Genomic DNA, 13,216 nt, shown 5'->3' on the forward strand with positions numbered 1-13,216 from the left:
TTTTCTAAAACGCGTAAAATTGGCTCGAGTTGACCTAGAATCGACAGTCAAGTCAAGCCGTTGACCAAGAAGAAAGAATCGCACGTGGACTTTTTTTTTTTTTCTTTTTGGGAGTCTCACAATTGGAATGGTGAAATTTACTCCGCTTTTCATTTATGTTAGCCAATACTTAAGTAATTATTGCGTACGAAAGTGTAAGGCTCAGATGCAGTAACTAAGAAAGGGGTGAATTGGTTGAAACGTAATCGGTTGTGATTTTTAAAACTCTTCCTACGGATGGGCTTTGAATGCAAGGCTGTGCGAGTCCAGTGATGAAAGTAATCTTAAGAAAGCGAATGTGGTGATAAAAGAGATATGATTAATATAACCCTTGTCAATAAACATGAGTTGAAGTTATTCTTTAAAATAAGTAAAGGAAGAAGAAAATTCATCTTCCCTTCTCACTCTTGGAAGTGCGACTTCATATTCTCATCTTCTGGTGCAATTTCTCTTTTCCCTTCCAAAACAAGAAGCAAAGCTTTAATTTCAATGAAGCTTAAAAGTTTATTCAACTTAAGTTGTTTGGGTTTTTAATATAATCTTTTAAGTATTTATAATGAAAACGTTTATGGACTTCATTTTTTTTTATCAAAAAAGAAAATTGGTGCTAAAATTGGAACTCAATATAGAGTTGATACTTTTTTATGAAACAAAAAATAGTTTGTGCCGGAATTAGGAATTGACCTAAAGTTGGTGTTTTCTCACAAGACAAACAAAAATCTTGTTAGAAATGGGGCTTGAATTAAACAATTGCTTTTAAAGTGAATCAGGCCGCATTTCAACATTGATTTCAAATTATCCAATATAAGTATATAGCTAAAATCCTGCAAGATTAAGATAAAGAACTTAATCGATTTGAAGATGAAATTAATAGTTTCAAATTTATGACGACAACTCAACTATGATTTGTAATCTCCAATGCATCATTTATAATATAATAGAGCCCCTTACCACTCATCCCGTAGATGTCAATCTAGCCAATCGAATAATATAAATTCAGTGTTCTATTCATTTCATACTTTCCGATTTATTATTATTCAATTGATTGCTTCTACAACAATATTACTCCTGTCATTCCACATCCTTAATCTTAATATTTCGAAATGATTACACGATACATCACAAGGAAAAGAAAAAAAGAAGAAGAATGCAAGCGAGCTAATCCGTGTCCCATCGAGATCGAGATTCTCTCCATAATATACTTCCTCGTTCAAACCGTGTCCTCGTGGTGTCGAGAGTGTCCCCACCCCTATCAGCACCCAAATGTCGCCGGCCTATATCGTCTGCCGTACGGATCGGGTAGGCCAGCCAGAAGGACCGTGGTCCCTCCCTCCTTGCAAGAAACTCCAGTGAGTCGAACGTCGAGTGTGGTTGGAGGCCTCACCAGCACAATCCCTCCGTCTCCCTGTTAGGCCATCATCTTGACTTTGATGGCAAATGGCACTTTGCCCATGTCGCCCAAGATGCCCACCTGCCCCTCCCCTCTCGGCAAGATGCGCGTACATATGTCGAAAAATGGCCGGCAAAGGGACAAGAGAAAAGATGCTAAGATGACCATTCATATAAAAAAAAAAAAAAATCATGTTTTTCCTTTTGAATAATCACGCGTGTTGCACACTTTTAATAAATTCGAGAGGGTTGACGCATGCGTAGATGATGTTGTTGACCAATGAATTGGAATCACGGTTAACATAGTCGAAAATCCTGAATAGGCACATTTATGCCGCTTTTGCTTCAAATTAATTTTCGTATTCCAAAAATCTCAGATCGATACACCTATATCGCATGCCCTAACTAATTTTCGTATTATAGAAAATCATGAATTATAACAGATTTTCAAAACTTGGGACAATACATAGGACATAAGTCCACTGATTTTTTGATCTAAGATTTCAGTGATTTGGGATTTTTTATGATACCGAAATTAGTTTGCAAGATACATGTGGCATTGATCCATTGGCTAGATAGAGAAAGTCATAGAGCTAGGTGAGATAATCGAATTGATAATAGTTTGGAGGTAAATACAATACCAGGTGTAACAGAATGAGAATTTTTATGACACGAAAATTACTTTAAAAATAAATATGGCGTAAGTGTACCAATTTAGGAGGTTTTGTGCCTCCCCTTCTCTTAGGAGGAGGCACAATGAATGCTAATGGGACGTCCCCAGCTTCCATCAAAAGAGAGAGAAAGCTTGTTAAATTACAATCCGTGATGGTAGCTGGGAGGTAAATCATGCATGAGCTCAGTCATGATTTTATCGTTAGCCTGTCTTTTTCTTTTTTTTTTAAATTTCCAATTGTATATTGACTCCAAAATGAGCTGGCCTTACCCACATTTTTCATGGATTGCACAACTAGTACACGAGCAACTTTCTTTTGGTGTAGGTCCAGATGAGCGCAAATGACAACGGTTGTTTACTTAGGGAGCATGTGATCTTTGGCTATAATATTCGAACAGGCAAGATTGAGAGAAAAATTTAGAAAACAAAAAGGAAATAAATAGTCTTTTAATTATGACCTAATGTATAATGTGATCCCTAAACTTTTACCTTATGTATAATGTCATCCCGAATTTTTAATTTGTCCGATATGGTCCGTAAATTTTTTATACATATTCAAATTAATTCTTAGACTATATAAATATATTCAATGTTGTCCCGAAACTTATATTAATAAAAATAACATTAGTTATTTTCATAAAATTTAGGGATTGGTTTGAATATTTACTAAAAATTCAAGGATCACATTGAACAAATTAAAAATTTAAGGTCACATTATATATTTGACTAAAGTTCAATGATCATTGTGTGTCATTATCATCTTTAAAAAATCATCACACTTGATTTCTTCTGTGAGTACAAGACAAAATATATAGAATTAGGAACAAATCCAGGTCTTGTCAATAAGAATTCTTGGATAACGTTTCGTTTTTGGAAATATTAATATCTTTTCCACATCAAAGAATTTCAAAAGGACTTCCCGATTCCCTTAGATAACTATTTTTTAAACTTTTTTATCTAGTAATCTCAGCAAACTTCAATGCTGCGTTGTTTATATCAGCTACTTGAACGCATGTTTCGAGAAAAGACATTGAAATATCCACACGATATGAATACGTTATATGCTAATCAGATAATCCCTAACGTTGGATTTTGACGTGATTTGATTTTTCATATATTTTAAATTTCCAGGATCTTAGGTCATACGTTCAACTTTTCTTAAGTAGTCACTCAATTAATTTATATTTCATGCTCATTGTTTTGTGGAAAAATTTCAAAAAAGACCCGGAGTGCATTTATTTTCTCAAAAAAAATCCGCAGACTTTGTTTCAAATAAGAAGCTAAAGTAGCCTTGATTGTTTCAAATAACGATTTGAAGTGACTTTGGTTGTTTTAAATAAAGACCTGACCTTGCCGGTTGCTGGCCGGTTAAATTTTTCGACTAGTCAAGGATATTTTCATTATTTGCCGTTTCCCCTCATTTTCTTCCTTTTTACTTTTTTTTTTTTTTTGGTTCTTGTTCTTCATCTGGCCACTGGTAACGCCCACAGAGGGCTAGGTGAGGGTTGCCCTCGTCTACCCTCATTAGCGAGGGCCACCCATGCTAGCCACAGGTAAGGTGACCCTCGCTTGGGGCTATCCACGAGGTCAATCCTCACCGGCCCTAGGCAAGGCAGACCCTCGCTAGAAATGGCGAGGGTAGCCTCACCCACAGTTGACGAGGGCTAGGTGACCTCACTGACCGTAGGTGAGGCCACCCTCACTAGATTTGGTGAGTGTCGGCCTCGCTTGCCCCAAAAGAGGGCTCATCCACCCTCGCTGACCACGAGCAAGGCTACCCTCACCGGATCGGGTGAGGGTCGGCCCTCGAGCGAGGCTCGACCACCCTCGCTAGCGGGCGACGACCCTCATCGGCCCTTATTGGCAACCGGTCTGGCGAGGGTCGCTTCGCCCTCTGTGGGCATCACCATTGGCCAGAAGCGGAAGAAGAAGAAGTAGGAAAGATAAAAAGGAAAAAATAAGGAAAAAATAAGGGAAAATGGCAAATGACAAAAATACTCTTGATCGTTGGAAAATTAGGCCCTTATTTGAAACAGATATAATACTTTAGGTTCTTATTTGAACCAACATTCACTTCAGGCTTTTTATTTGAAAAAGTAATGTCACTTCAAATCTTTATTTGAAACAATATCCACTTTGGGTCGCCCTTATTCGGAAAATAATAACACTTCAGGTCCCTTTTGAAAATTTCCATTGTTTTGTTCGCTAACGTAAACCCTCCCGTTGCATTGTGCCTTGTAAAGCGTGCGCCGATGTTCGATCTATGTAGCGAAGACGATAAATCTTTGGAGGACTTAACATGCGTCTTTTTGCCCTAAAACAGTCGTGTTAGGTCGGAATCGAACATTAATTCCTAGGCTGCGTAGGATTCATCCGCCCAGCTTTGCTACCAAAATGATATTTTAATTTTATGAGGCCATGAGCAGTCCAATTTGCCATTCAGATAAGATTTGACAATTGAGGGAACCTTCCAGCGTCGATCCAGCGCACCGTGAGCAACTCCAAAAGTCTTCTTGAATAGAAACGCCTGGAAATTCCCCAGAAGCCAACCCGAAGATCCGTCCATCCTAAGATTTCTGGCCGAAATAAATCTAACCCAAAGCCCAAAAACGGTAATTTTGTATAGAGCGTAATCTTTTGTGGATAAATTTTATTTAACTATTACAACGTGTCGGTTAGTTTTTTTTTTTTTTTTTTTTTGGTTATCGAAAGAAAGATTCTATTCCTTTTTCATAATATATTCAAGAGCTACCAACAAGGTCTTCTTCAAGCTAAATAAATTTCAATAATTGCCAAACAACAAAACACAATCTTCAGCTAAAAGCATACTCTCATCCCTCAATAACAAATATATCACCAGAAATGTTCGATAGTCAATTATCAAATTCAGTAATGAACACACGTCGAAATCCCTTACTTCATTTGCAGTGATTTGCGGTGCACATCTAGGTTCAATGTCCTTATCGCCATTATTGTGTAGTAATAAAGAATACATATCAAATACTTGTAAATAACCTAAATCTAAATTGGGATCAGATCTAGACTTAAAGCTAAATTGGGAAAGGAGAACGGCCTAATCTTGAAGAGATTTTGGAGCCATGTCATGAATATCCTCCTTGGTGGTTATCGATTGAATGAATGGCTTCACGTTCACCCAATATCAACTGCAAAAATATATTTACACACGCATACTCCTAGAATAGATTGGAAGAGAAAAGAAAAAGATCAAAGCAAAGAAAAAGAAAATCAAAGAAGAGCTTACATGAACTGAAGTTCAGATCATACAGGAGAGCTTCAAAAGAGGGAAGGGTTTTTTGGGAGATGAGAGGCTTTGCAGACTGAGAGAGAATAATGAATCGGTTATTTTCAGTGATGCGTATCTCAATTGATTTCGAGTTTGATTTTCGAAAGTCCTTGCATATAACTAAATTGTTCGCGAGCTTTTAACAAGATGGAGCCTATAGAGATGCGACTATTTGAATTTGTCAATATGCAAGTTCAATATCCTAACACAACATATGTTTTTCCTTATTGGTGGTAGAGAAGGTTGAATTTGAGAGTCCCTGTAGAGTAGTCAATGGTGTAGGTGGAGATGGCGTTTTTTGATAAGACTCGCGTTTATGAAGAATTTAAGTGTGGTTTGAACTTAAAAGACGTTTGTGATGGTCAAGGACCCTCGAAGGGCTATCAGAGAATTAGAAGAGAGTTTTTTAGGTTCCAAAGAAGAGTTCAATTTCCAACTGAGCTATTTTACTTTGCTCACAATGCCAAGTTAAAAGGCAGAGGTTGTTGAAAATACATCTTGAGTTTGCATTTGTAATAATAGAGGAAATAACGGTTTCTTAAGTTGCTTCGAAAAGGATTTGCACATCGATTTAATTCCTTTTCTTGGAATCTAGTTGATCAATTATACTACTTTACCGTCAAGGCTCGATGTTCAAATTTTCTCAGCTTGAGTTCTTAGTGAGGGATTGTGTGGAAGAAATGGAGAGACGTCAACACTATAATCAAGAATTGAGAGAAACTTTAAGTGTTTGTGAGAATTCGACCGTGCAATGTAACATCGGTCACATCGTTTATAAGTAAATGAATTTCTTGTTGCTTTTCCTGGCCTCACCATTCGAATCATGCAAATATGACGATAGATTTATTTTCTGATTTTCGCTTTATTGTGGTTTGATTTTGTCGTAATATTTCAACATGATTATAATTTAGAGCTTCGAGCTTCTTCTCATAATATTTTGTCACATCCAAATCGTGTTCTTGCGTGGCGTTGGGGCGTTGGGGCGTTGGGAATCAATTGCCTATTTTACCAACTAAATGTACGGATACAGATTTGTATGGATCGAGAGGTCCGGCCTTGCTCAGCCACCCAAGGACGCCCACGCGCTTCTCTCTCTGTAAAGGCGTGACCACAGATGCCATAATGTCCAGAAAGAAAAAGAGAGAAAAAGACGACAAAACACCATTCATCGAAATCACGTTTCGCCTTTCGATTGATCATGCGCGTTGCTCACGACTTTAATAAAATCGAATTAGGCATGTGGAAATCGATGTTGTTGACCAATTAAACAAAATTAGGACTAATACCGTCAAAAGCTCATATCGCTACCCCTGTGCCGCATTTGTTTCCATTTAAAAATTTGAATATATACTTCAAATCAATTTTCGTGTCATAAAATGATACGGAGTGATCATATTTTTGCAGATCTTTCGATCTAAGACTTTGGTGATTTAAGATTTTTTCTGATAAGTTAATGTGACACGGACATTCCAGTTTGAGATTTCTCGTAACATCAAAATTAGTTTAGAATGAATGGGACATGGATATATTGATTTGAAATTGTTTGAGACGCAAAAATTGGTTTTGAATAAATGTGACAAGTGGGTATTAGATTGAGGATTTTGGTTGTATTAGCTCTTAAAATTAAGCCAGCTAATTAGTCTTGTGGTGGCTAAACACGCCGATCAATCACATGATTTTGAAGGGCACACATTTATATATTATTTAATATTCTCTTGTTTTTCATGTGGGGGCACAATGCATGTGGACGTGAAGTCCCCACCTTCACCTCCCGAAAAGAGAGATTCCTTCGTATTTAATTCCAAGCCGCAATGGTAGGTAAATCATGCACGGGCACAGTGCATAGTTTACTGCTAGCCTTACCCTTTACTTTACTTCTTTTTTTTCTTTTTTAATTTCCAATTGTATCTTGACTCCAAAATGAGCTGGCCTTACCCAAATTTGTTCATGGGATAGCACAACTAGTGCATGAGCAACTTTCTCTTGGTGTAGTTCCAAATGGGTGCCAATGACAGATGTTGTTTTACTTAGGGACCATGTGATTTTCGGGTACCACATTCGAATCGGCAAGGTTGAGAAGGACACTTGCAAAATTCATTGCACTTTCATTGCACTTAATTCCTTCTAAGAGCACAAGGCATAATAGACAAAATTTAAAATAAAATCAGAATTTTGTCAATAAGCGTTCTTTGATGCCATTGCGTGCTTTGAAATGTCCAATATGATCTCCAAAAGCAATCTTCCTTGTTTTTTTTTTTCAATTCGAACAAGAGGGAATATATATATTTTTCTAGTAATCTCAGCACACTTTGTCATTATGTTGTTTGTATTAGCAACTTGAACTTCTGTTTCAAGAAAAGATATCGAAATATCCATACAATATCGTATATAACATGCTAATCAGACATAAAGGCTAAAGCCGAGTCAGATGATCTCCAAGGTTGGAATTTGATGTGATTTGATTATTTTTATATTTTAAATTTTTTAGGATACAAGGTCACATGTTTGGATTTTTTTAAAAAGTAATCGTTCGATTAATTTTTATTTTATGCTTATTATTTTCCTCGCTAACCTAAACCCTTCCGCTGCATTTTTAATGTTAATGTTTATACAACATCAAAATAGTGCGTCGATGTTCGATCGATGTAAGTGAAGATGATAATAAATCTATGAAGGATTTGTATATGCATCTTTTGCCCTAAACGGTCATGTTAGGTTGGAATCGACTATGAATTTCTAAGATGCTTAGGACATTACATGCCTATCACGTCACAAAATGGATGAAGGCCAAAGTAGGGGGAGAAGTCTTTAATAATTCAGGGAACATTCCAGAGTCGATCCAGCACATCACAAGCAACTTCAAAGTCTTCATGGATAGAACCCCCTAGAAAATTCCCCCAAAAGCCAACCCAAAGATCCGTCCATCCCAACATATCTGGCGGAAAGAAATCCAACCCAAGACCCCAAAATGATTATTTTGTATAGAGCGTAATCTTTCAAGAATAGATTTTGTCTAATTATATCGATATGTAGATTAGTTTCGATGATACGCATCTTGATTGAAGTTGAGTTCGATTTTCAAAAATCTATACATATAATTGAATTGCTTTTCTTTGCCGGTACTGGTGCTCAAATTGGCTTCTCTAGGCCAATTTACCATCAAATATGACAATTTTAAACTTGAATGGAACGAATCATCACGTGATTAGACATCTTAGATCTCTAATGTCGGTGGCCATGAGAATTTGACAACCGAGAGCTCAAATTGAGGCCTTTTCCTCTCTGATCTGGACACGTCCATGGCTATTTCCATAATTTAAATCCGTGGGGAATCCGTAAATAACATTCACGTGTGATTCGTATGATTTCCATCGTCGCCGATGTTCTGGTCCCTATCGAATCCGATCCCACGGCAAAGGACAGCCACCACCACCGCGGTGGTTTCCGAGCGCCACCTAAAAAGTTCATAAAAGAAGTCACGCCGAGGACCAGAGGATACGAACGGGACACGTGGCGCCAACCCAGTACGACCCTCTGAGACCGGGGAGACTATAAAGAATCTTGAAAAGAGACCCGAGAAGTGGGAAAAAGAATGAATTGAATCTGCCGTCGAGGTACAGGGAGAAAACGAGAATTTCGTGGTGGAAAAGGACCTTCCCCCATTTCCAGAATTTCGAAAAACTGTAAAGAAACGAAAAGCGGAACCGGAATTTCTGGTGTCTCAGAGAGCTGTTTCGGTTCTTGTTTTCAATTCGCCATTGCAGAGAGTTCCGGAAAAGCGTCGAGCCTTGTGGTCTCCTTTCGCAGGAGAGCCTTCTTTTCTTGAAGAGAGGCTCTTGCTTCTCGACTTCTCTTTTGCTTTTTTCCTTTTGCCTTTTGCTTTTTCCTCTTCTGGGTCGTCGGGTCTTGCTCGTTAGTGGGGCCCCGAGTTTCTTGGGCGGGGGGAAGGAGATGGCGAGGCCGTGGATGCTGGCGCTGCAGCTGTCGGAGCTGTGCGTGAGCTCGGTGGTGCATTTGCTCTACGGGTTTTACATATTCAGCTCGGCCGTGGCCGGGGATCTCTCGCAGGCGTTGTACGATTGCCTCTTCTTCAGCTTGAAGCATAACGTGAACACCCAAGAAATTCCTAAAGACACCTCGCCCTCATCGTCTTCGTCATCGGCATCGACCAATGTCGTTGATCTTCCTCCAATCGTCCTGGTCCACGGAATTTTCGGATTTGGGAAAGGGGTATGCGTAGCTTTCGCTTTTATGGCTTCCTTTGCTTCTTTGGTTTCCGGTGAATTTGAAGTTATGACAGGTTTTCTTGCTTTTTGGCTTGTGGTTTTGAAGAAATTGGGAGGCTTGTCCTATTTCGCTGGGGCGGAGAAGAAAGACGAGAGAGTTCTGGTGCCTGATTTGGGGTCTCTCACCAGCATTTACGATAGGTGTGTGTGGCGATCAGTAGATTTTTCGAGCTCGTACACATTGGAGCTATTGCTTCTTTGCTAAATGGAGAAACTAAATCAGGAATTGCGCTTTTCAGGGCCCGCGAACTCTTCTATTATTTAAAAGGCGGGCAGGTCGATTATGGTGAAGAACACAGTAAAGTCTGCGGGCACTCGCAGTTCGGACGGATTTATGAACAAGGTTCGCTTTTGTTTTGAACTCTTTTCTCTTTGGCGATCATGTTGAAGTGCTTGCATAGTTAGGTTGTCTAGTTATGTTTTTGAGGAATGTGCATGAATCGGATGATGCAGGGCATTACCCTGAATGGGATGAAGATCATCCTATTCATTTTGTCGGGCATTCAGCAGGAGCACAGGTTGTTCGTGTTTTGCAACAGATGCTAGCTGATAAGGTTGGTCCAAAATTTTGATTTTACCGTGTGATCTTCATAATGAAAAGTATGATTTAATAGCTTGTAGTGGTGTAATGCACTGAATTTGACGTGATTATTTCAGGCATTTAAGGGATATGAGAACACATCTGAGAACTGGGTCTTGAGCATTACTTCGTTGTCTGGAGCTTTCAATGGGACCACTAGGACCTACTTGGATGGAATGCAGTAAGTTTGAGCTGAAGCAGTTTTGTTATCATGTTGCTTTCTAATGTAAACTTTTCCAGTTGTGATCCAAAAGTTAGTTTGGAATTTTTTATCCTGATGATGATGTTCATGTGAAGTGAGCAGTAAATGGTGATGTCTATGTGAAGTGAGGAGTGACTGATGTTTATGTGAAGTGATGAGTGAATGGTGATATCTATGTGAAGCTAGACATGACTGTGATGATTATGTGAAGTGAGGAGTGAATGGTAATGTCTATGTGAAGTGAGGAGTGGCTGTGATGTTTATGTGAAGTGAGGAGTGCCTAACTTTTTATGACTTAATTTGCTCAGTGATGTCACTTATGCAGAATGTCATTAAGTTAGCGTACAAAATCAGATAATCAAACAGTAGTCTATATTTGTATAATAGGTCCTTTAACTTCTGCTTAGTGCCTCTGGATCTAGGTTGACCAAGTTCTGAAACTTTTCGTATGAAATTGTCATTGTGCTGTTCTACTGCAGACCTGAGGACGGGCACTCCATGAAACCAATTTGTCTGCTTCAGCTTTGCCGTCTTGGAGTGATAATATATGATTGGTTTGACATTCCCTGGCTTAAACATTATTACAATTTCGGATTCGATCACTTCAACATGTCGTGGAAGAAAACGGGCGTATGGGGTCTGGTTGACTGCCTAATGGGGAATGCAGGCCCATTCGCTTCAGGGGATTGGATTCTCCCTGACCTTACAATCCAAGGGTCAATACAACTCAACAGTCATCTGCGTACTTTTCCTGACACATACTACTTCAGCTACGCTACGAAACGTACTCGGAAGATCATGGGAGTTACTGTTCCATCAAGCATACTTGGGATCCACCCTTTGCTTTTTATAAGGGTGTTGCAGATGAGCCAATGGCGTCATCCTTCAGATGTTTCCCCGCCTTACAAAGGTTACAGGTACTTTTCGTGTCGAGGTCAGAGTTGCATGCTCATTTTCAGCATCGTAACTCTCATATTTAACACAAACAATGTTGCACTTGTCTAATTTTATTTATTACAATGAAGAGAGTTTTTGTATGGTCGGAAAAAGAAATCATGAGTTTCCTAGATTTCTCATCCTATCCTAAATTATTGTCCTGTTTGGCTGCTCCTGCATATGATCCTTGAGATCTCTGTACTGATTTGAAACAACCGTTTAGGCAATAATAATAACTTATAATCAACACACATCAAATTGACTAGGCAATAGCAACCATGTGTTCCGATTCATACCCACCTTCAGGCCAAAGCACCTGTTAGTCACCTGCCTATTTTGGTTTAGTACTTGACCCAAAAAAAAAGAACAAAAAACAAAAAACAAAACAAAAACTGCTTTCGCACAATGAAGAGAATTTTCATGCTGTTGGAAGGAGGAATCTTGAATTTCAGAGTTTTCGTGTTCCATCTGGTATTTTTTTTTTATTCTGCTGCTTCTGCATATAATAACGGAGAACTTTGTTCTGATTTGAAGCAACCATTAGGCCACTGTAATATACACGTAAGATTCATCTTAATCTGCATTGGCCAAGGTGGATGACTCATGTTCTTCCTAAATGTATATGCACAGGGACGAGGATTGGCGGGACAATGATGGAGCATTGAACACCATATCTATGACACACCCGCGTTACCCAGTTGAACACCCAAGTCGTTTTGTTCAGAGTGATTCCGAATGCCAACCTCTGCAGTCTGGAATCTGGTTAGTAGTTCTTCACACCATCATTTCCTCATCATCCTAAAGGAAGACGTTAATCTGTAATGTGTTGCCAACCTTGATTTTTCATCAATAAAGGATGTAACTTTTGTTGGGTTGTATATGCTCCAACGTCTATTCTGTACTGAAAGATTATTCAGTGGATTCCATCTTTTCTCCGAACCTGCTCAGCATTCGGTAGATTAAAATCTTGAATGCCGATTCCTCAAATGAGTGTTTGCAAGACTTAGAGTCCAATTTTGATACCTTCAGGAATTTATCATTTGTTTTTTTCCTTCCAGACGTCTGAATTCACTTGCTTTGATCATTTCTCTTCTCACCTTACAGATTCTGTCACCGTTTGTGCAACTGCAGGTACTACAAGATTGTGGAAGCAGATCACATCTTTTTCATCATAAACCGGGAGAGAGCCGGAGTTCAATTCGACCTTATGTATGACAGCATCTTCGAACGCTGCAGAAAGCACGTCTTCCGGAAAAACCCACCTACACTTCCCAATCTAGCCCACCAATAGCATGGAAACATTCAAAGAGGCTAGAAATGTATGAGGAAACCAATGCGTTTCATGCGGCGATATATTGCACTTTTTTCATGTAAATGCAGAGATTCTGTCATCCTAATTCTTGTTTATAGCCCTTTTTAGCCTACCCGGAAAATTACAGCCTTAGTAAACAAACCGATCTGTCATTTACTTGGTGTTAAGCTTTCTGCATGACTCGAAAGGGATACGGTGAGCCGAGGTCGAACTCGAGATCTCATGCTTCTCAACTTTGAAAATTTCATTTGTCTAGATTCTGGTTCCTACACAAGGCCTTGTCACTCTGTCCAGCCCCATTTGACCAGCTTAGGACGTATTAAATTGGGCCGATTTACTTGAAGGCGCATCAAGTTGAGAATATATAATCCCTTTGGAGTGAAATGGAGGCCCATTCCATTACTTTTGCTGAGGCTAATCGGCTCAAATAATGTAGCAGCATGTCCGTCAATGGAAGATAATTGGTTGGGACTGGAACATCCATACTATCTTCTT

General features: G+C 39.0%; 1 protein-coding gene across 1 annotated transcript; it reads left to right on the forward strand.

The window, feature by feature from the left end:
• The first annotated feature begins 8,964 nt into the window (after positions 1–8,964).
• On the forward strand, positions 8,965–12,932 carry LOC104414155 (lipase). The gene is made up of 8 exons (XM_010025181.3): positions 8,965–9,635; positions 9,738–9,832; positions 9,931–10,034; positions 10,145–10,245; positions 10,349–10,452; positions 10,953–11,390; positions 12,040–12,171; positions 12,541–12,932. Exons 1-8 carry the CDS (start codon positions 9,357–9,359, stop codon positions 12,698–12,700), a joined length of 1,413 nt encoding a protein of 470 aa, XP_010023483.2. The 5' UTR covers positions 8,965–9,356; the 3' UTR covers positions 12,701–12,932.
• Positions 12,933–13,216: the final 284 nt, after the last annotated feature.

This window comes from Eucalyptus grandis, chromosome 8 (assembly GCF_016545825.1).
Source record: "Eucalyptus grandis isolate ANBG69807.140 chromosome 8, ASM1654582v1, whole genome shotgun sequence".
Lineage (NCBI taxonomy): Eukaryota > Viridiplantae > Streptophyta > Magnoliopsida > Myrtales > Myrtaceae > Eucalyptus > Eucalyptus grandis.

Excerpts from the sequence above, each read along its gene's own strand:
- LOC104414155 (XM_010025181.3), top strand. The coding sequence starts at position 9,357 with ATGGCGAGGCCGTGGATGCTGGCGCTGCAGCTGTCGGAGCTGTGCGTG. Across the intron at positions 9,833-9,930 it reads CTCACCAGCATTTACGATAG|GGCCCGCGAACTCTTCTATT; the intron begins GTGTGTGTGGCG and ends TGCGCTTTTCAG. Across the intron at positions 10,453-10,952 it reads ACCTACTTGGATGGAATGCA|ACCTGAGGACGGGCACTCCA; the intron begins GTAAGTTTGAGC and ends GTTCTACTGCAG.